The sequence below is a fragment of the Elephas maximus genome, chromosome 27, assembly GCF_024166365.1.
Source record: "Elephas maximus indicus isolate mEleMax1 chromosome 27, mEleMax1 primary haplotype, whole genome shotgun sequence".
Lineage (NCBI taxonomy): Eukaryota > Metazoa > Chordata > Mammalia > Proboscidea > Elephantidae > Elephas > Elephas maximus.
Window position 1 is genome coordinate 22810850 of NC_064845.1, and position 22406 is coordinate 22833255.

Here is a 22406-nt window from a genome sequence, read left to right on the forward strand (position 1 = left end):
TTTTCCGCAAAAGCTTTACCCAACCTCTGTGACTTGAAGACTTCTTTAAACCACGTGGTAATGTGTCACAAAGTTGTTTTTTTTGTTTTTTTATCCAAACAGAAATTATAGTCTTATTTTTGAAGGAATGTTTAAGTACTTCCTGATTGCCAGGTGTCTTCCCTCTTAGACATGAAATGTTGCCAGTATTTTTTATGACCCTTTCAGATTTGGATACTGATGTACCTTTTTAATTACAAATACTATATTGACTACTTTACGTTTTAGTCTCACTGTCTTTTAAAATTTCCCTAACAAAGGCTGATGTGCCATAATAGCACATTGTCTAATTCTACTTACAATCCTTGAGATCCCATTTTGGCCCACTGCAGTGGGGAGGAAGTGGTCTTATCTCCCCATACTTTGTCTTACCTCATCTCTCCATGTTCTTGTTCCTGGAAGCTTTTCCAGTTTCCAGTTTCATTTGCCCTAGAAGGCACCACAACATATGGATCCAGATACTCTAAGACATCTTTTATGGGGAAAAGCCAGCAAAATTACAGGCATCATTGGAATCTTACCCAGGAATACTCAAGATGCCATGTTCATCTCTTGCTACCAAATGAGAATCCAAGAAGTCCTGCAAGCTGATTAGGGCCATTCTCTGATATTAGAAAGAGGGAGATGATGATCTTTGACATCCTGACTACTTACCTAACATGTCTAAACCCAGTTACCTTTCCACCTACATCCTTCTACCCCTCCCGTTCACCATTCTTTAATCACAGTGACTGAATAGAAATGTGATTAAAGAAATGATTAAGGACATCAGGTAAATATGGTGTATTGCACTCCAGTGTTTACTTCCAGTGCTCCTAAAAAAAAAAAAAAAAAAACCATTAAAATAGCATAAACCCATAGAACACAAACCATAAGAGATTATAGTAATTTTTGGAAGCTGGAAAATAGATGTATAAGTAATAATTGACTTAACAAATCTAAGAAAGCTAAATTACCCAAACTTGGTAATGGGGAAAGCTAAGAAGTAACGTAGAAAGTTGCTAAAAGTATAGAAATTGGCAACAGTAGGTACCTCTAGAAGTCATTAGGTGGGAGGATAAGAGTAAGACTGAAAATAGAATTGGTTGAAAGTGTTTAAGAGACTCTTATACCCAGATTGCTAACTCCCAAATTCTAGGGCTAATCCTCTGTAGGGGTTAAAATGGAAGGTCTCTGGACTTGGGAGTCAAGAGAAATTTAAATGAATGTTAGGCCTCTGGCCTTCTTTGCTGTCTCCGTTCCCAGGACACTGAAGCCGACTGTTTCCCTCCAGGAAGAAGATTGGGAGGATCTTCAGTGGTGGTAGGGAGTGGGGTGGATATCTAAGAGAAAAGACCTAAAAATCCAGGCTCCGGGGTTGTCCAGGAAATGGCCTGTGTGAACTCCAGAGTTAACAAACCCATCCATCCATCCTTCCATCCATCCCTCTATACATCCATACAAAGCTAGCTTCCAATTAACTTCATAGTGTCCCACTCTTAAATGTGAGCAGATAACCAAAAGTCACCACACATTTGAGAAAGGCATCCACAATTAAAGCAGAGATCTAAACAAGAAGCAGGGTAAAAAGCAACTTGGAGAAAACTGAGACTTTATAAGAAAAAGAAAAACTGTGTGTGTGTGTGTGTGTGTGTAAATATCCTCAGAGAACTAGAAAAATACATAATTCAAAGAAAAAAGTGCTCTTAGAAACAAATATAATGAGAAAAAGAAGAAAGAATGTAAACTTGAAAAAAAATGCCTCAGAAAGTAGAACAAAAACAAACTATACAAGAAAGAGAAAAAAGAAAAGAAAATATTAGAAGAGGAGGCCAGGAGAACCAACATCTAGATAATGAGATTTACCAAAAAAAACAAAGAACAAACAAGTAAAAACAGAAGGAAGAAAAGATGCAATTCAAGAAAAATGTCCAGTTGAACAAAGGGCATGAGTTTCTAGATTGAAAGGGCTCAGTATAGATTAAAATGGATGCACACCAAGATACACTGCCATGAATATAGAGCATTGGAAGATAAAAAGAAAGTAGAGGTCACATAAAGGATCAGGAATTACAGCGATCTGGGGCTTTTCAACTGGAAGCCAGAAAACTCTGGGTCAGCGCTCCCAGCATTCTAAGGGAAAAGTATTTCCAACCTAGAATTCTTTCTCCGGCTAAACTTTTAATTAAGAGTAACATTAAAAACTTTTAAACAGTGAAGATTTCAAAAAAAAAATTACTTTGTGGACAAAGCCTTTGGAGTGTGTTCCACCAAACTGAGGGAGTAAACCAAAAGGAAGCTATGTGCCCTAGGAAATGAGGGTCCAACACAAGCAAGAGATAAGAGCATTCCTAGGACCAGGGACCAGGCCAGGAGGCCTCATGAGAAATGTCCTCAAAAAAAAAAACAAAATTGATAAAATGCCTAAAATGTTTAAATATATTGACAAGAGATTTTACATAGCCAGGAGAATTGGGGTTAAATTAGTCTTAAATATGTGCATAACTAAACCCGTAGGGTTTCCAAGGAACAGCTAGTGAATTCAAACTGCTGACTTTTTGGTTAGCAGCTGAACTCTTAACCATTGTGCCACCAGGACTCCAACATTTGCTTGGTCGCATAAAATGAAAACTTTGAATATTGATCTCATCAAAATTAGAAGTTCGGGGGGTGGGGGGCAGAAAATACGCATGTGTGATGTGGAGGTCAGTGGAGGGCTGGGGTTTGGTGCTCTGAATGAGGGCTAAAGCTTCATCTTCTGGGATGAGCAGTCAGTAGATAATGTTTAAAATAAGAAGAGGGAACATTAAGCATGCTTTTTAGTAATACAGAAGATATTTTTAAAACTCAACTAAAAGAAAGCAGTTCCTCTGGGGAATAGAAAATGGGTAGGGGACAACAGGTGCTGTTTTCATAACAGAATATAGAATGATTTGACCCTTTAAACCATGTACATGTGTAACTGTCATAAAATAAAAACTAGATGAGAAACTTCAAAAATGAATAATTAAAAATTGCTATATTCTATAAGTAGCCTTATTAGTATTATAAGTTTGTTAATACTTGCATTGATATTTTATTGTCTGCTTTGTGTTTCTCATAAGCACACACTCTCCCAAATTTAATCACATATGAAAATCTATCCATTTTTGTGCGCTTTCTGCCCACTTTACCCCGTACCTCTCTCTTCCTTACGCTAGTTATTCATCTTCTCGTCTCTGTAGTATTGCCAGGATCTCTTACCTGGCCCCCTGCCTCCTATCCCTCCTTTTCTCTTTCCCACGGATCATCCTGTGCCAATGCCTGTGTTTCTGAAATACAAGTCCGATCACATTACTTAGAATCCTTCAGTGAATGCTAACAACAGAGTGAAATCTACACTTCATCCCCACGTGTAAGTAAGACCTCCACTGGCTTTTCTTACCAGCCATGGGGCCACTCAGTGCCCTGCCTCTGTGTGCGATGACCTTGCTGACCTCAGAGGCTTCCATTCTAGGGGTTGTCATAATCCTGAGTATGTGCCACTCTATTATCAGCTCTGTCCTGTACTGCAATTAGTTTTATGCTTCTGTTCAACTGAAATTATAAAGAGAAAGCTGTTTAATGACCATAGGACCTAACTCAGTATTTGGGAAAAAATAGGTGTTTAATAAATGTTTATTGAATGATGGAATGTACAAAGTCTAACAAAAAGAGAGGGATATTAACACTTCTTAAGTAGCTTCTATACTTCAACCATTACTACTGACCATCTATATTTTTGTTATGCACAATGGAATAAAATTTACCTATATGTCTCTGTATTTAGATTTAACTAATTCCTGACCTATAGTTTTCCTTATTTGGATTAAAAACTAAGAGAGGCAAAGACTATGAATCAGGCTTACTGTTTCTTTTCTAAATCTTAATACCCACTGTTATGGATTGAATTGTGTCTCTCAAAAATATGTATTGAGGTCCCGGCCCCTGTAACTGTGGATGTGATCCTGTTTGGAAATAAAGTTTTTCTTCTGTTACATTGATGAAGTCATACCAGAGTAGGGTAGATCCTAAACCTAATCACTTCGAGTTATAAAAGGAGGAGACTAGATGCACACTTAGGGAACAATAGACTGCAGAGAATGCCAAGGTACTCCCAGGGCTATCCATAAGGAAAGACCCTCTCCTAGAGCCAGTTATAGAGATTAAAGGCAGTTCTGAAGAATGCTCAGAAAGAATTGAGAGCCGTGGGGAAAGCTTCTATTGCCATGAACAGACTGTTGCTAGCAATGTAGGCATTAAATGTGATTCTGGTGAGGCTTTAAAAGGAAATGATGAAGATATTATTGGACATTGGAAGAACGGTGATCCTTTTTATAAATGGGCAAAGAACTTGTCTGAATTATGTTTGAATGTTTTGTGGAAGGTTGAGGTTGTAAGTGATGAACTTGGATATTTAGCTGAGGTGTTTCTAAGTGAAATTTTGAAGATGCAGTATGGATTCTCTTTGTTGCTTATAGTAAAATGCAGAAGCAGAAAGACAAATTGAGAAACTAACTGTGCAAAATAAAACAGACTTAAAGATTTGGAAAATACTACTGTAAAAACTAAGAGAGCATGTCCTGGAATTGACCCAAGGATGTGGCTACATAATTTTTATTGAAGAGATTAGGGCTGTGACTGATGGATCTGATCAACGGCCTCAGCAGAAACCCTGGCAATAAACTGAAAAGGATAGAGACAGGATGAAATGAAGGAAAGCTCTCTGCCTCCTGGAATTCTATAGGCAGGAAATAGGCTAATGGAGCTACTTGGTTGTGAACACCTATTGTCCTCCAAGAAAAGGAAAGGACAATCCCAGGTGCAGTTCAGAGACCAATGCAACTGTCAGAAGGAGCACCTGGGAGTGGGGGAGGGAGGGCAGGGTCACCACTTCCTTGGTTTCAAAAGGTGGTGCCACCGCCCCATAGATTTTGAAGTGTAGGGCTACCGCCTAGGTTTCAAAGAGAGGGGTCACCACTGCCTCAATTCCAGAGCGTGGGCTGCTGTTCTGGTGGGCCAGGAGGACAAGTCCCCCTAGACCTGAAAGGCAAGGGTCACCATTACCAGTGTGCCTGAAAGCAGGACTGACACCCTGTGCCGAGGGACCTCCATCCACAATCTGGAGAGCTTGGTCAGTGCCCAGAGTTCAGAGGTTGGGGCGATTGCCCAGACGTGCCTGGAAAACAGAGGATTATTTTCAAGCCTTAAAAGCTAATGACACCTGCTAGATTTTGGACATGCTTGGTCCCTATGACCCCTTCTTTCTCTTCAGTTCCTTCCAATTGAATGGGAATATTTACTTTATGTCGGGTTCACCATTATATTTTGGAAGCAAATAACTTGTATTCTGGGTATCTCAGGTCCATAGATGGGAAGGAATTTTGTCTCCGGATGGAACACACTCAGAGTTTCACTTATACTTGATTTAGGTATTTCAAAAGATGAGATTTTGGACATACAGTTAATGCTGGAATGAATGGGTTAAGACTTTTGGGGACGATAGAATGAATGTGTTCTGCACATGGGAAGGGCATGAATTTTGGGAACCAAAGTGTGGAATTTTGTAGATTGAATTGTGTTCCTCCGAAATATGTATTGAAGCCCTGGCCTCTGTAACTGTGGGTGTAATCTTGTTTGAAAATAGGATTTTTTCTTTTATTATCTTAATGAGGTCATAGCAGGGGAGAGTGGGTCCTAAACATAATCAATTCTGAATTACAAGAAGAGCAGAATAAACACAAAGACACACACTGGAGAAAGACAGACTCCAAGGAATTGATGATTATATTTTCCTAAGGAGGGGGAGGGCCGGGAGGACTCGCAAACTGTTTATAAAACATATAGCATGTTGCTGGACACATTATAGGTGCTTAATAAAATGGTAGCTATTGTTTTTTTGAAATTGAAATAAATTTGCATTTAGTTTTATGTTCTGCAGTAGTTCTTCTCAGTTCATTTTACTACCTTGAGAAAGTGTATCTCAATATGCAGTTAAATAATTTGGAAAAAAAAAGTTACAATTATAGCTATCTTTGAGTTATCCATAGGTCATTGATCCACATTGTTTTAAACTTTCCCAAAACAGTTACATTCTCTGCTTCACTTTATTGATCCCTCTACTTTTTGTTTGTTTCTACAAGGAAAACTGTTTAAATCAATCCCCTCAAACCACTCAAGAACAGACAACAACAACTCAAAAGATTACCTAGGATCCTTAGAAGGCAGTGATTTATGAAGGCACTTTCTTGAAGGCAAGGTCTAAGAATCGCCGTCATATCCCTAGTGCCTAGCACAGTTGCTGGGTATTTGGCATTTAGTAGATGCTCAGGAAATGTTTTTTGCATTTGGTGATTGGATGGATGGATTGGATTGGATTGGATTGGATTGGATTGGACTGGACTGGACTGGATTGGATTGGATTGGATTGGATTGGACTAGACTGGACTGGATTGGAGAAAAAGAGAAGAAATATTATCTCCTTCATTCATTCTAGAAGTAGAATACAAATACGTTATTTGGCTTCCTTTACGTGTTTTATAATTTTTAATAGCCTCAAATCTGTCAATAAGGTAGGGTTGCTGCTCTGGTTCCTCCAAATAAGCATCTGTCTATATCAGGCCATTCTAGAGACTGGGCTGTGCTAATCTTTCCAGCTACTTAAAACTGTTACGCAAGAGTAATAGTAACTATCAACTTACTGTTTATAGTAACTGTTAGCATCCATTATCTCGTTTGATTTTCAAATCAGTGCCTTTCAAAACAAAGCCATGTATTAGAGCTCAGACCCTAAAGCTAGACTTGTGAGATTCAAATCCAGCTCCAACCCCAGACCACTGTGTGACTTGGGAAAGTGACTCGGTATCTCCATGCGTCAGCCTTCCTCTCTGTAAAACAAGGACGATAAGTGTACCTTTATAATAAGATTGTCACAGAATTGAGTGAATAATGCAGGTAAATTTGGCAGTGGGGGGCCTGGCCACAGTAAGCCTTCGACATTCCTTGTCGTCTTCGTGGCAGCGGTAGTAGTAACAGCTGCTTGTGGCTGCACGTCTGCCCTTCTGCGCTCCGAGTTTCTTCAGGGCAATGATTGTATCGGGTTTATCCCCACATCTCCTGCTACCATAGCACCTGTCATGGATTAGGTACTCGGCAAATAATTATTGGATTGAATGACATAGATTTTTTTTTTTTTTTAATCAGGAAGTTATTTTGCAAATGACTAAACTTAAACTCAGAGGGGCACCCCACCGGTTTTGAACAGCTGCTCTGAATCAGTCACACAGATTATGTCATTTAATCTTCAGGCAACCTCCTGAAAGGTTCACGTGGGGGCCTCAGGATTCAAACCCACATCTTTGAGTCCTGCGCACAGAACACTTTCCACCAAACTTTTGCCTGTCCTAGAAAGTATACACGAATATTTCCTGAGTTAGTTACTGATACATAATCATTATAGCATTTGGGAAAATAAGTTAGGAGATGAATTGATTATCTAGGTTTTATTTACTTGTTAGATCTCAGAGAAAACTATGCATGAGCACATTTTGCTATTTTCAGCGTCGTGGCTGTTTTGAATTCTAGAGAGAAAAGGACAACAGGTAACGGAAAGTAAATATGAAAAAATGAACAAATAAGTAGAGTCTCAACAGTTATAGAAAGGGTAGGATAAGTGAGTGCTTTACAAATGAAAGCAGATGTATGAAATTACAAGCTGTCAGATCAACAAAGGAAATGAAGATGATAAAGTGGTTCCTTACATAGATTATAATTATTCATTTTTCCCAGTCCTGTCTCCTTTCCCTGTAATCCTCACAGGAAAGGGGGCGGGGTGGGGAGTTACAGCAAGAAATGGTGTTTTCAACAGAGGAAGAAAAAGAATCTAAGAACCAAGGGTGTTTCTGGTCAGAAACAGTTGTTTATTTTGTGATTTGTATTGTTTGCATAGAATCACAGTCATTTCCCTGTGGAAGATTTTTCAACTAACCTTTCTGATTAATGAAAAGTAATTGGTTATGACCACAGGAAGTTGTAACTGTACAGTTTCTTCACAGCCAGTGCTATGGAGACAGGCAGTGTGGCTCACAAAACAGGCATCGTTAATGGGAGTGTGACGGAGTGGCAGATGGATTACCAAGAAATAAAGTCATTTACATAGACCCGCCTCAAAAGATGCATTTAATAATTGTGCTCATAATTAGGTTGGTTTGAAAAAAAATTTAAATGACAGTCTAAGGAACACAGTTAGACTTCTATATGAAGATTTTGACATTTCTCTTCCAAGAAGTGCCACAAAGATATTCTCACTAAATTTCTTATAACCCTTAGAAAAACAAAAATTGGAAAAAATTATGTTTTCTTTAATTTCCACTTGTATTTTATATATACTAAATATAACATGTAAGTTTTGAAGCATAATAATCAAGGTAAATATTACTTTATGAGACTTTTTAAACTGGTTCTTTCCCATTCATAATATTTTTGTTACTAATCTCTAAGCAGCAAATCTGGGGACATTTAAACCCAGCCATATAAATGGCAATAAATGTGCACACTTCTGAGAGTTTATATTGCAAGCGCCCATTCGTGTCTATATCTGAGGCTCTTCCTCCCAGCAGCCCCTGAGGATAAGTGCTGTATATCAGACTGCAAGTAACAGTTCAGTGTGCAGCTTCAAAGGGCGTTTGGTTATCCAGTCAGTAGAATTATTGGTTTGCTTTCTTTGAATCTGAGTTGTTGGTTTTTGTACTCTTAGTAATGCAAAACATCTGAAACTGTATTGCTTCTGGGTGATTTTTTTCTCTCTCTTGTTTAGTGATTTCTAGTAACTACCAGACCTGTCTTGGCCTTCTGATGCATTACCCACCCATCGGGGATGTACACTCACTGATCCTGAAGGCTCTGTTCCTTCGAGACCCAAAGGTAAGCTTCCCAAGTAGGATAAACAAAATTTTAACTTTGGTGAAAAATGGGTTTCTTTGTATGACTGCAAGAATTCATGATACTGAGCTGATAGAATTTACCTCAAGTTTTTAGACCAAAATTTATGTGCTCCATTGACCAGCACCTCAGCAGGCAGATTAAGTGGACACTGCCAGGAACACTGGAGCACACATCTCTTGTCCCTAAGAAGGACTGTTCTGCTCCCCTGCCTTCTCACAGCTTGAGAAAATAGTGAGCTGTTGCCCACCTTACAGTCACACTTCATTGCCGTTGGTATGCTACTCGGGCTGATCTGGCAAAGCTGACCCTTGGGGCCATCCAAAGACCAAGAAATTAGACCTATAAAGTGGGCCAGCTCTATAAGGATTTATGATACAATAAAATACCAAATTATATCATCTTATGAGTGTGCGTTCCTTATCCTGTGAGCTACGAGTAACCTAATAAGATAAAGGTTTAAACAGACTTTAATGTTGATTTCTCTATTAGAGCGGAACGCAATTCACCAAAATTTTCTTTACACTTCAGAGCAAAAGTGTGCTCTTTTACAACTAATGTTACATTTCTTGAAAATAAGAACATTTAAAGATCTAAAAAAATCTGTGAATCCTTCCTGCTTTTGAGCCAAACAAAAATATTGGATGAAGTGTGAGAGCGAAAGCTTCAAACACAAGTATGAGAATGCCAGGCGTTGGATGGTAATCCCAGCCTTTGGCTCTTTGGCAGACCTTCCAACAGTCAAGTTGGCAGTTGTCGAACTGTCTTTGAGTCAGTCTGTCTGTGGATTATGTTGCCAAAGCTCTGTCTGATCAACTTGGTCCTCCAAGTTCAATGTAAATTTTAAATCTAAAGGATTTCTGCCCTTTCCTCGGCTGTCACCTTCAACATTTGAGTATACCCTCTGTTTATTCTTTGATTGGTATAATTTATTACCTTATGCCTATATTCATTTTCTTTAGAAATATGTGCTTATATGTAGTTTCTCTTACATAAAGCAGTTTTACTAAGAGTCAGAAATGTCTCTGATACATAAGGATTCTTTTGCGTTTTTTTTTGCTTGATTTATTTTGGTTTTTTTTTTTTTTAAGTAAGGTTTAAAAGTTTGACAATGGAAAACAAAAATCCTGTATTTGTATTTTTAGGTACAAATGTATATGTAAGTGTGTGTGTGCATATATGTGTATGTTTTACAAAAAATAACCAAAATTAAGAAATATCTGTATGAAAAGGATTAAGCATGAGGTTGTTTGTCAATGAGGTATATGAGTTTTGCTCTATAAAACTTGAGGCAAATTCTATCAGCTCAGCATTAGGCATTTCTGGAGGCATACAGAGTGGGAAAAAAATTACTTAAAGAGCAATTTAAAATTGCTTCTTGTGTGACTTGTTTGGTTTAATTAAACGGAGAAAGGAGTATGTTATCTAAACCTATCAATCTTGATAACTTTTCCCTAGCCAAATATGGTTGGTCTTCTCTTCCTATGAATCACTCATCTATTGCAGAATTCTGTATACTAAGCCCATCAGTGTTGTCACAGGAGTCTAAATGCTGTCTTATGTTAGTATGATTTTAGTAGAGTACTTTTTATAGAGTAGCGTACATAATATAAAAATATAATGAAGCAAATCCTATAGCATTAGAAAAATAGATGCTTTAAGCTTTAAGATAAAAAATAATTAAAGCACAAATGCCTAAAAAGGACTTCCCCACCAATTCAGTCAGTCTTACCAAGGAAAACATGGTCAAGATAATAAATGGTCCAAAACGTAGAGCCTTAAACCGGTATCTCTGAGACATAAGAAACTGAATGTGAGGGAGGCCATGTTTAGAAGGCTCCCTGAGAAACAAGTTCGTGGAATGATGATATCTATAGGAAAAGTAAAGAAAGCTGTGTAGTATTAAGGGGCTTTCAGATGACTAACCCAGCAACGTGATAAAAAAAAAAAATGATAGTTATAGTTAATTGTATATAATAGCTGACACACTGACAGACATCGTTTAGTAAATGTCAAGCGATAACTAACGTCGCTTGGCACACATGCTAATTGTATGTCCATGGCAGTGTGGTGTCCTGCGAGACTGAATTGAGAGTCAAGACTCTGGGTCAAGCCCGGGCTCTGCCACCTGTCCTCCTTGCAATTTGGAGAAACTCATGCTAGCCGAGTAGTGTTGTCCTTTTGTAACATTTGGAGGTTGAATTAAACTCTCTCTGATTTGTACCCAGCCAAAGCACCCTTTGTCCCTAAAGAGCTGACTTCTAATGAACTAACAAGATCTGATCTGTTGCTACAAAGGTACAAGTGAAAAAAACAAAAACAGCAAGTTTATCCCTACCATAGAAATCCACAAGAAAATGTCATTGTAGTTAATGTTACTTAAAAAGGAGGCTATTTGTGCCCAGGGGAAAAAAAGAGAGGGAAAGACGGTGCTAGTATCCCTACTCCTGTTTTCTGAAAATCCAGAGACAACAGAAGAGTATTTTAAATATTATCTGTTTAATAACAACAATGAAACACTTAAAATAATTTGAATCATCCCTGAATGTTTACCAGTTGCTCAGAGTAAGTAAATACACAAGTCTCTACCAAGTGAACTAGTAGAAAGATAAGATTTGAGGCATGAAAGCACACTTTTCCATGTCCCAGCTTCCTATGACAGTAGTTCTGAGTGCTGCTGACAGATTCAACAAATTAAAAATAAGGTACTCTAAGCCCTCATAAGTTCATTGTCAGCCTTCAGAAAAGCACTTTGTCCTACTTCCATCCGTACACTCCAGTGGAGATTGCTTAGCTAAAAACACAGGCTCTGCAAGTACAGCTTGAGACACTGTTCTCTAATTGTTTTCTATCACTGGCAGTCTTAACTGTGGAAAGACTCCTCATTTGAACAGACTGAAATAACAGGCCTGTAAACTGTAATAATAGGATCACACTTCTTCACAGTTTTCTGAGCACTGTGACATAATTTGTTCCTCACCACAACTCATGAGGTAAGCAGAGTAGGTTATCTTTACATACTCTTTTTAAGATTATATGGTTTTTCTAGAGTCAAAAATTTGTAAGCTTCCAACTAGTACTCTAGCTAGAGTAGCTCCACGATCCACGTTATCTACTCCTCCCCTCCTCTAAAATTTCCAGCATCCATTCTGCCTTCTTTGTGACACCATTCCCAGGCTCAGATAGCACGTGCCCTCGCCTTTGAGTCCCCACTAGTGCCATACTGGTTGCCATCAATTCAGTGCTGACTCATGGCAACCCCGTGTGTGTCATAGTAGAATTGTGCTTCATAGGGTTTTCAATGGCTGTGTCCTTTTAGAAGTGGATCACCAGGGCTGTCTTCCAAGGCACCTCTGGGTGAACTCAAACTTCCAACCTTTTGGTTAGCAGCTGAGCAAAGACATTGTATTTCAGCTCTATGCATGTTTGTTTTGTCAATTATTCTTCCTTAGGACTGGATCCTGCTCTTTGGTGGTGGTGGTGTTCTTTTTAGCAGTTAGTTTTGTGTCCTGCATGCAGCTGGTATTAAGAAAATAGTGGTAGAATTGAATTCTGACTCAACACTAACCCTTTTTCCAGTGCACTACACTGACTCTAATCTAGGCAGAGCTTCCTCACCCAACAGGTTTCTAGATCCCATGTCCACATTCCACCAAGGCCTTACCAACAACCAAACCCGGTGCTGTCGAGTCGATTCCGACTCATAGCAACCCTATAGGACATAGTAGAACTGCCCCATAGAGTTTCCAAGGAGTGCCTGGCGGATTCGAACCGCAGATCTCTTGGTTAGCAACTGTAGCACTTAACCACTATGCCACCAGGGTTTCCCCCGAGGCCTTAGGCAACTGCAAATTTATATGTGAGCTGCCATTTTTATCAAGATGATGAATTGACCTACAACTTAAAGGGCATCTGGTTCCTTAATTTGCTATGTGTCAGAGTTATTAAAAACCTCTTCTTACTTTCAGAAATTATGGGACAAAGGAAAAATAATAAAGACTATATAATTTACTTCACTTAACATGTCAGAATTTCAGAACCGGAAAGAACTTAGATATCATCTTAATTTAGCATCCTTCTTTTGTTGATGAACAAACTGAGGATCAAGGTGAAGTTCATAGACTTAAGATCAGTAACAGAGCTAGTGATTGAACCCAGGTGTTCAGACTACCCTCTACACAAGAGCTGTAGCTTCATTAGCTTAAAAATGATGGAATCATAGTTACTATTTGCATCTGCAATAAGTGAAACTGCCATGTACTTAAGTAACCCAAGAATTATTTGAAAGTTTTGAAAACATGACATATGAAGAGCCTGGATATCAAATATCTATCTGTAACCTCTTACACTGTATCTGTAACTATAAATACGGTTTCTAGGTTGAGCCCTTCAGCCCATAGTCCTAATTCTCACTTTCTTGTCTTTCTCATATTAGTACCACCGAGCAGATTTCCAAAACAATCCACTGAGTGAAGTGGAGGGGTAGGCGGAGGACAGTCTGAAAAATATGAAGTGATAAAAAAAATAAAAAAAAAAACATTGTTCTAACTAGTTGTTCAAATTTAAAAAAAAAAATTTTTTTAAACTCAATTAGAAACAAAAGTCATAGAAAATGTGAACATATTGTGTTCCTTAAATAACCAGATGTTCTCCCCTTCCTGAAGGCAGTAAGGGCTAGGAATAAAAGGTTTGAAACTATTGTTTTAAGTTAACTGTGAATTTTGCAGATCTGTTTTTACCCTTTAGCAAATAAAATTCTAATACGGAAACATAAGCAAAGTGATTTTCATTTTTTGGTGCTCTCCTGTTTGTGTTTTGTGTTGAAGTGTTAACCTTATCACAGAGACTTATTACAAATGAAACACAGTACATGGATTACCATTTTAGATCATGCTGTAGGAATTTGACAGCTACTCTTTGTTTTGAAGACTAAAATATTCCAAAAAATATTTCTGGTAAGTTTGCAAGCAGCCCTTTTAGCTGTGACTGTTATTGTTTATGGAAGAAAATTGCTAGAAATAAGACAATTAAATTTCATAGCCACTCTTGTACATATGAACACACTATAAAAAATATAATGTAAAATGTTTTGGTTGGCCAATTCCGATTGGGGTTTTGTTTGAGGTTACATTAAATTTTGCCTTCTTAAGTTATAAAAAGTCTAAATACTAAGATTCCAGGTTTTATGCAGGTGATTAAATTTTTACTCATCTAATGCAAAAAATAAAAAACCCACTGTGTATTGAAGTGCATGCAACTTTTTTGTTAATGTCAAATGACGTGAGTAAAATGTTATAGACAAGAATTGAAAAGTACCGAATGGGTTCAAGCATACCACTTGTCAGGTAACGGCATTAGAAAATTTTCCACTCTAGTGCTGCCATTGTAATCTTTCTTGTCTCAGCAGTAACGAACCTAAAAAAACCACCCATAGTGACTCTTTGAGGAGGATACACAGTATCCATTTATTTACAGTGTTTTTCATGATACTCCCGTCAGAGTTTCTGTTCAGATTCTCTAGTATGTTTCTAATCTGACTTTCGGTTGTGATTTCATGTTACAGAAAGATTGCTAGGGTAACTCCTGTCTTCTTTATCCCTTTTCTGAAAAGCTGGAAAATGTCTTTGAAAGCTGCCATGCTTGGAGAATCATTTGTTTTTGTGTTTTCTCTGTTCATGACATATGAAAAGCTGGTTTGTTTGTTTTTTCTGAGCTATGTGACTAATACATTATTCCTTTTTATCATTAGATTACAGCCAATTGGGTGTTTACTGTAGTTAGTTAATATTAAGGTATTTAGGGACTAATCAGGTAGGGTTTTCAGGTATATGTTCATATCCAGTCAGGAAAGCAGACTTTTTGACATAGATTAACAACTAAAAAAAAATTTTTTGGAATAGTATCTGTTAAATAAAGATCTGTAAATGCGTAATATAAAACAGCTTTATTAAGCCTGTAGTTGAAATTTTGTTATTTATTGTGTTCGTATGTTTCAGAAAGTAGAATCATGAGTTTCTCAAAACTTTACTAAGTTTCCTCGGGACCTTTAAACAGTTTTGAATTAATTTTGTAGTATTTTTTTAATTCATTCAGCAAATCTTTACTGTGTACCTACTCTGTACCAGGCACTGTTTAGATCCTGTGATGTAGTGGTGAACAAAGAAAGACGTGGCTTTTACTATAATAAACAAATAAACAGGAAAGTGTCCACAGATTGTGATACCCTATAAGGGATGAAAATAGGATATTATTAAAATAATAATGGGTAGGGGGATGAGGCAGGATGAAGACCTATTTTAGGTAAATTGGTCAAAACCAGAGTTGGAATCAACTCGTGGCAACAAGTTTGGTTTTTCTGGACCGAAAGGCTCTCTCTGAGGTGGTATCATTTCACTTGAGAACTAATGGAGGAGAAGGATCCAGCCAAGCAAAGAGCAGGGAGAAGAGACTTCGAGACAGGGGACAGCAAATGTGAAGGTTCCAAGGTAGAAGAGAGCTTTGGCTATGCACGGAGCTGAACAAAGACCAGTGTGGTTAGAGTCAGGAACTAGGGGAGCCTGCCTAAGGTGAGGCTGATGAGCCAGGGAAGGCTTGTTATTACTTTGTTCTTCCTTGTATATAATCTTACATGATACAAAAATATAAAATAAAATCTTTGTGTGTGTGTGTATCATTGCAAAACTGTATTTTCCATATCCTTTCCTGGAAAAGACCTTTTTTCTTGTGCACTTCTTAATGACATCATTTACTTTGGTCAGGCTGTGTGCACTTCACCCACATTCGGTGCTACTTTTCCCATCACCAAAATAACAAACAAGTGTCTACTATTTTGCGAGTACCCCCCCCAACTCCTGGTAATAACCAATGAGCATTAGTCTGTGTGTGTGTGTGTGCACGCACGCGCGTGTGTGTGTATTCCTGTCTTCTTCTAAAAGTGTGATCATACAATATTTGTCTTTTTGTGGTTGACTTATTTCACTCAGCATAATGTCCTCCAGATTTGTCTACGTTATGTTTCGAGCACTCATTACGCTTTATGGCTACATGGTATTCCATTGTGTGTATGTGCCACGTTTTGTTGAACCATTCATCTGTGTTTGCCATTTAGGTTGTTTCCATCTTTTTGCTATTGTGAATAATGCTGCAGTGAATAAAGGTGTGCATATGTCTGTTTGTATCTCTATTACTAGACTTTTAGGGTGTATACCTAAGAGTGGGATTGCTCGATCATAAGGTATTTCTGTTTCTAGCTTTTTGAGGAAGCACCGTAATGTTTTCCATTGTGGCTGTACCATTTTACAACCCCACCAGCAGTGGATAAGGGTTCCAGTCTCCCTACATCTTCACCAGCATTTCTGAAAATAAAATCATTTTTAAGATCACAGTTTGAAACTCCAAAAAAATAAGTGAATTCATGATAATTCTTTCTGATAATTAAGACATCCTCTTATTTTAATCTACTCTTGCTCTCAGCCAAGAAGCCTTGTTAAATGAATTGGTCACTTAGTAAACAAACACACTGATTCAGACCTCTTGGCTGTAGGTTATTGTTAGATTTAAGAAGGCTGTGGCCAGGAATTCGGCTCTTTTAGCAGTACATAGGTTACTTTTATCTTTTAAAAAAAACAATCTTGACTACCTTCCGTATACCACCAGTCCCAGTTTTGCTTTCGTTTATGTCAGCATCATGCTGCACTTGTAGTGACAAGAGAACCAGACCTGTGATTAACCTGTCTTTCTCAGCTACTAAAATGAGAGCTGTACTAGGTCAGGGACTAGATCCCCAACTCCACGAGCTTAGTGTCAGCTACGAGAGCGAAACTTAGAATCTGGGTTCCACATCTGTCACTACCTGCTGTGTTTACTGAATCTTCAGGATCTCCTGCTTCTGTTATAGTATGATACAATTTAATTCAACAGATACTCTTTTGACTACTTCTGTATACAGAGCACTGACGTTGAGCCACGTGATTAGGACACAGTTCCCAGTAGATGAAGTAAGTAACTGTTTATAGCAGTACCAGTACCAGTTGCAGCCGAGTTGATTCGGACTCCTGGAGACCCCATGTATGTCAGAGTAGAACTGTGCCCCATCGGGTTTTCAGTGGCTGATTTGAAGGAGATCGCTAGGCCTTTCTTCTGAGGTGCCTCTGGGTGGACTCGAATCGCCAGCCTTTCACTTAGCAGCTAAGTGTGTTAACTGTTAAACCACCTAGGGACTTCAAATAATTGTGATAGGAGGTAAAAATGAGAACACTGAAGAAAGAACAGCTAATTCAGACTTGGTCCAAAACGCTTCTTAAAGGAAGAGGCATTCCAACTGGGCTTTGAAGAATTTTCTTGGAAATGTTATTCCAGTCTGAGAAAAGAGCAGGAGGAAAATTGAAGATTGCTGAAGCAAGTGTCCAGGCTAGGCCCAGCAGTCCCCTATCCAGCAGTCTCAGTGACCCCTTCAGAGACTTGAAGAATGACTGTGTCCCCCTCTCAGCTGCTCATCTATTAAACCCAGTGCCGTCGAGTCGATTACGACTCATAGCTCATCTATTAGCAGGCGCTGATTGTTCAAAGCCTAGCAACTGTGTGTAGAGTCTTTATTTGGTAATATTTTATTTGGCGTTAATTTGCATAGTGGTCCAACTTGGGTCTTATTAAAAAAAACATAAATGTTTTGTGTGTAAATGGAAAGTCAGTGTGAAAATGATCTTGATCCACTGATTTTCACTCAGTTTATTGGCTGTAAAGAATTGATTGTCATAGCAATATTTGCTCAAAATAAGTGTAATTTTTTGAATCTTTGAAGAAACTCTTGGGAAGTTGAGTGGTTTTTTATTTAGGGCACCTGAAGAGGGCTAAGGAACTTCGTGGAAATGATCGTTCAGTATGTTTTAGAGGAGAAGGGTTCCTTTGCACAACTTTACTCATTAAAATGGTCATTTACTTTTCCTCAAATAATTAAAGGAGATGCTAGAATCCATGGGCTAATGTTGTTCTGATTAACAGTAAGCAAAAACAAAGTCTACAAACCAGTCTCCTGCATTCTATTCAGTATCATACAAGTGAGGGAAATCTGAGCTTTTAGGGAGCAGTATTTATTTTAAAGGACTAAAGTTTTTAAAAGCTATCAATCTTGTGCATGTGTGTCCAGAAAGTCACTTTGATGCCCCAAATGTGTAAAGCTATCAAAACAGGTTACGGTGAAATGGATATCATGGTTCCTTGAGGACAAGGAACTGAAATGGCCACCATGCTTCACCGCTGGCTGACTTTTTACCCCCAGGGAAATCATTTAACCTTTTGCTGCCTCAACTTCAAGTTCTTTGTCTTTTAAAGAGGGAGGGGTAGCTAGTAAAGCCTTAATGTTCCTATAATCTCTAAAAGTTATGTCCAGCTCTAAATGCTGTAGCAGTCTAGCTAATCACTTATTTTCCATATCGTATGTAAAGTAGTGAAGGAGCCCTGGTGGTGCAATGGTTAAGCGCTTGGCTACTAACTGAAATATTGGTGGTTCAAACCCACCAGCCACTCTGCGGGAGAAAGACGTAGCAGTCTGCTTCTGCAAAGATTTACAGCCTTGGAAACCCTATGGAGCAGTTCTGCTCTGTTCTGTAGGGTTGTTATGAGTGAAAATTGACTGGATGGCAATGGGTTTGATTTTTTTTTAATAAAGTAGCTTGTTTAAAAAGAAAAGGCTCTACTTTGAGTTGTTTGTCATTTTATAATTTTAGAAAATTGAAAATGACAAGTTACAAGTTACGACAAGAAAAAGATGATAAGCTTAAAACTGACAAAATAGCCATGTTAAAAAAAGGTTTAATTCTTAGTATAAGTGGTTATAGCCACATTGAATGTTTTATTTGCCCCTTAAGTATACTAGCTTAATAAATGTATTATTGTTAATTTAAAATGTTAAATAGATTGGTTTTATAGGAAGAAAAGTTAATATATTCAACTAGTAAAACTGTATAACCATAATCAATTAACTTTGCTTTATTTAAATACTTCAGACAGGAAGTTACACCTGTTTAAAAAATTTATTACAAATAACTTCTAAGTATATTTTATCCAATTCAAATACTTTTATGACTTTTATAACTACCATGTTGGGAAATGTAAGTTAGTTTTCCATACTGGAAGATTTTCTCTAATGGTCTCAGGGAATATCTGGCCCAGTTGGCATAACATAGTTTATAAGGAAAATGTTCTACATTCTCCTTTGGTGAGTACTATTTGGGGTCTTAAAAGCTTGTGAGTGGCCATCTAAGATACCCCACTGGTCTCACCCTGAGACCAGTGTCACTGGATAGTGCCCAGCTGAGGACTGTGGGGACCATAGTCTCTGGGAACATCTAGCTCAATTGTCATAACATAGTTTATAAAGAAAATGTCAACATTCTACTTTGGTGAGCAGTGTCTGGGGTCTTAAAAGCTTGTGAGTGGCCACCTAAGATACTCCACTGGTCTTACCCCATCAGGAGCAAGGGAGAATGAAGAAAACCAAAGACACAAGGGAAAGATTAGTCCAAAGGACTGATGGACCACAGCTACCACAGCCTCCACCAGACAGAGTCCAGCACAACTAGATGGTGCCCAGCTTCCACCACTGCCTGCTCTGTCTGACAGAGATCACAGTAGAGGGTCCCAGACAGAGCTGGAGAAAAATGTAGAACAAAATTCTAACTCACAAAAGAAGACCAGACTTACTGGCCCGACAGAGACTGAAGAAACCCCAAGAGTGTAGCTCCTGGATACCCTTTTAGCTCAGTAATGAAGTCACTCCTGAGGTTTACCCTTCATCCAAAGAGTAGACAGGCCCATAAAACAAGACTAAAGGGGCACACCAGCCCAGGGGCAAGAACTAGAAGGCAGGAGTAAACAGGAAAGCTGATATTAGAGAACCCAAGGTCTAGAAGGGGAGAGTGTTGACACATTGCAGGGTTGGTAACCAATGTCACAAAACAATGTGTATACTTATTGTTTAATGAGGAGCTAGTTTGTTTTGTAAACCATCTAAAGTACAATAAAAAATAATAAAAGAAGAACAAAAGATTTTCTCTTTACCTCAGTAGTGGCCAGACCACGCAGATGAGCCTGGAGCCACCACAGCTCCTCCCAGCAGAGGCCAGTGGGGCTCTGTGGACTGGGGGTTTACTCTACCATTTGATATGTGAGTATGGTCCTCATATCCTGCTAGTGACATTTTCCAAATGTCTTAATAGGATTTGGGATATTTCCTTACTTGGTTGTTTTTCCTGGTTTTGAAGAGAAACGAATGAATGAAAGGAAAGGAAAGATCTTTTTATTTCTCTACATTGTTTTTCTCCAATATGCTCTTTTTATTCATTCAGACAAATCTTACTGAACTCCTGCTGTGAACCCATAGCATCTGAAATCTCTCAGAAGTCTTGATTGGATGTTTAAGGAAAGATGAGTATGATTTGTAGGAAGTGAAAGGAATGTTTGCTTGACTCACTTCTTCACCTCCTTTAAGTCTTCACTCATTGTAATTGTCCTGCAGCTCACCCCACCTTCATCTTCCTCTACCTCAGCACTCCTAATGCCCGTAACTTTTTCTTTTTTCAGTGGTATTACCTGCTATCATAGTAGATAATTTACTTATTCGTTATTGATATTTGTGTCTTCCTCTGACAATATATCAACTCTATGAAGGCAGTGATTTGTGTCTGTTTAAATTACTGGCATTTCCCAAATACCTATAATAGTGAGTGAGGGAATGTATGAGCAGTAACTAATTACCCCAATCAAACCTTCAAGTTCTCTGCCTGAGGAAAAATTATGTTATTCGTTGCAATGCTTGAATTATGGTGTTGGCAAAAAATATTGAATATACCATGGACTGCCAGAAGAACAAACAAATCCGTCTTTGAAGAAGTACAACCAGAATGTTCCTTAATAGCAAGGGTGGCTAGGCTTCGTCTCACGTACTGTGGACATGTTATCAGGAGGGACCGGTCCCTGGAGGACACCATGCTAGGTAAGGTAGAGGGTCGGCAAAAAAGAGGAAGACCCTCAACAAGATGGATTGACACAGTGGTTAAACAATGGGCTGAAACATAGCAAGGATTGTGAGGATGGCACATGACTGGGCAGTGTTTCACTCTGTACATAGGGCCACTATGAGTCAGAACATACTCAATGGCATCTAACAACAACAACAAAAGCATCGCAGTTCAGTTCAACAGTGTTTATTGCCTCTTCTGTGCCAGGTACTGAGAATATAGTGAATTAGAGAGACGCAGGAAACTAACTCAGTGGATCTTAAACTGTGGTGTGCAAAAGAAGAACCTGGGGAGCTTGTTAAAAATACAAATTCTCAGGCCAAGTTCAAGATAAACCAAAAAACCAAGCCCACTGCCGTCGAGTCGATTCTGACTCATAGCGACCCTATAGGACAGAGTAGAACAGCCCAATAGAGTTTCCAAGGAGTGCCTGGCAGATTCAAACTGCCAACCTCTTGGTTAGCAGCCGTAGCACTTAACCACTACGCCACCAGGGTTTCCAAGTCCAAGATACCTGAATGTAGATAGATCTGTGATCAAAAACCAAACCCGTTGTCATTGAGTCCATCCCGACTCATAGTGACCCTGTAGGATGGAGTAGAACTGCCCCATGGGGTTTCCAAGGCTGTAATCTTTATGAAAGTAGACTGCCAAATCTTTCTCCTGTGAGATTTGTGATTTAAAAAAAAGCCCACTGCCGTCCAGTGGATTCCAATTCACTGACCGTTTAAGACAGTAGAACTGCCCTATAGGATTTCTAAGAAGAGACTGGTGGATATGAATTGCCAAACTTTTGGTTAGCAGCTGGGCTCTTAACCACTGCACTACCAGAGATCTGTCATAGGACCCAGAAATCTCTAAGTATAAACTGGTAGGCCATAGAGAACACTCTAAGAAACAGACACTAGATTGGAAAAAAAAAAAAAAAGTTATTACACAGGCCAGAGGCCAAAGACCTAAATACAGAAGCCTGGGCTCTGAACTATGGTCTCAAAGTGGAGTACGTGCATCACCAGTAACTATACAAGATGATCCAACAGAACCAAAATGAAAATTCCATTTCTAGCAATTTTTTTCAAAAAAAAAAAGAAAAACTAGGGTTTACTGTTTACAGATTAATGAAGCCCTGGGAGCATAGTGGTTAAGAGCTCGGCTGCTAACCAAAAGGTTGGCAGCTCAGATCCAGCAGCTGCTCTTGAAAACCCTCTGGGGCAATTCTACTCTGTCCTGTAGGTGCGCTGTGAGTCAGAACCGACTCATCAGCACCTAACAACAACAACATACAGATTAGCGCTAGTACTTTCGTATGGCCCATGTGTGAGCCAGTCACATATCACCTATGAGTCTAAGGGAAGAGGGGACTGCACCTACAGAAGAGTTGGCAGTGGTGCCCTCTTAGTTCTCCCCTTGCTT

At 38.8% G+C, this 22406-nt stretch overlaps 1 protein-coding gene across 1 annotated transcript in view; it reads left to right on the forward strand.

The window, feature by feature from the left end:
* TBC1D5 (TBC1 domain family member 5) overlaps positions 1–22406 on the forward strand; it is a 446909-nt gene that overhangs the window by 283977 nt on the left and 140526 nt on the right. The window contains exon 14 of the mRNA XM_049870673.1: positions 8852–8958. Within this exon, the coding sequence (XP_049726630.1) occupies positions 8852–8958 (107 nt within the window). The remainder of the gene's footprint in view (positions 1–8851; positions 8959–22406) is intronic.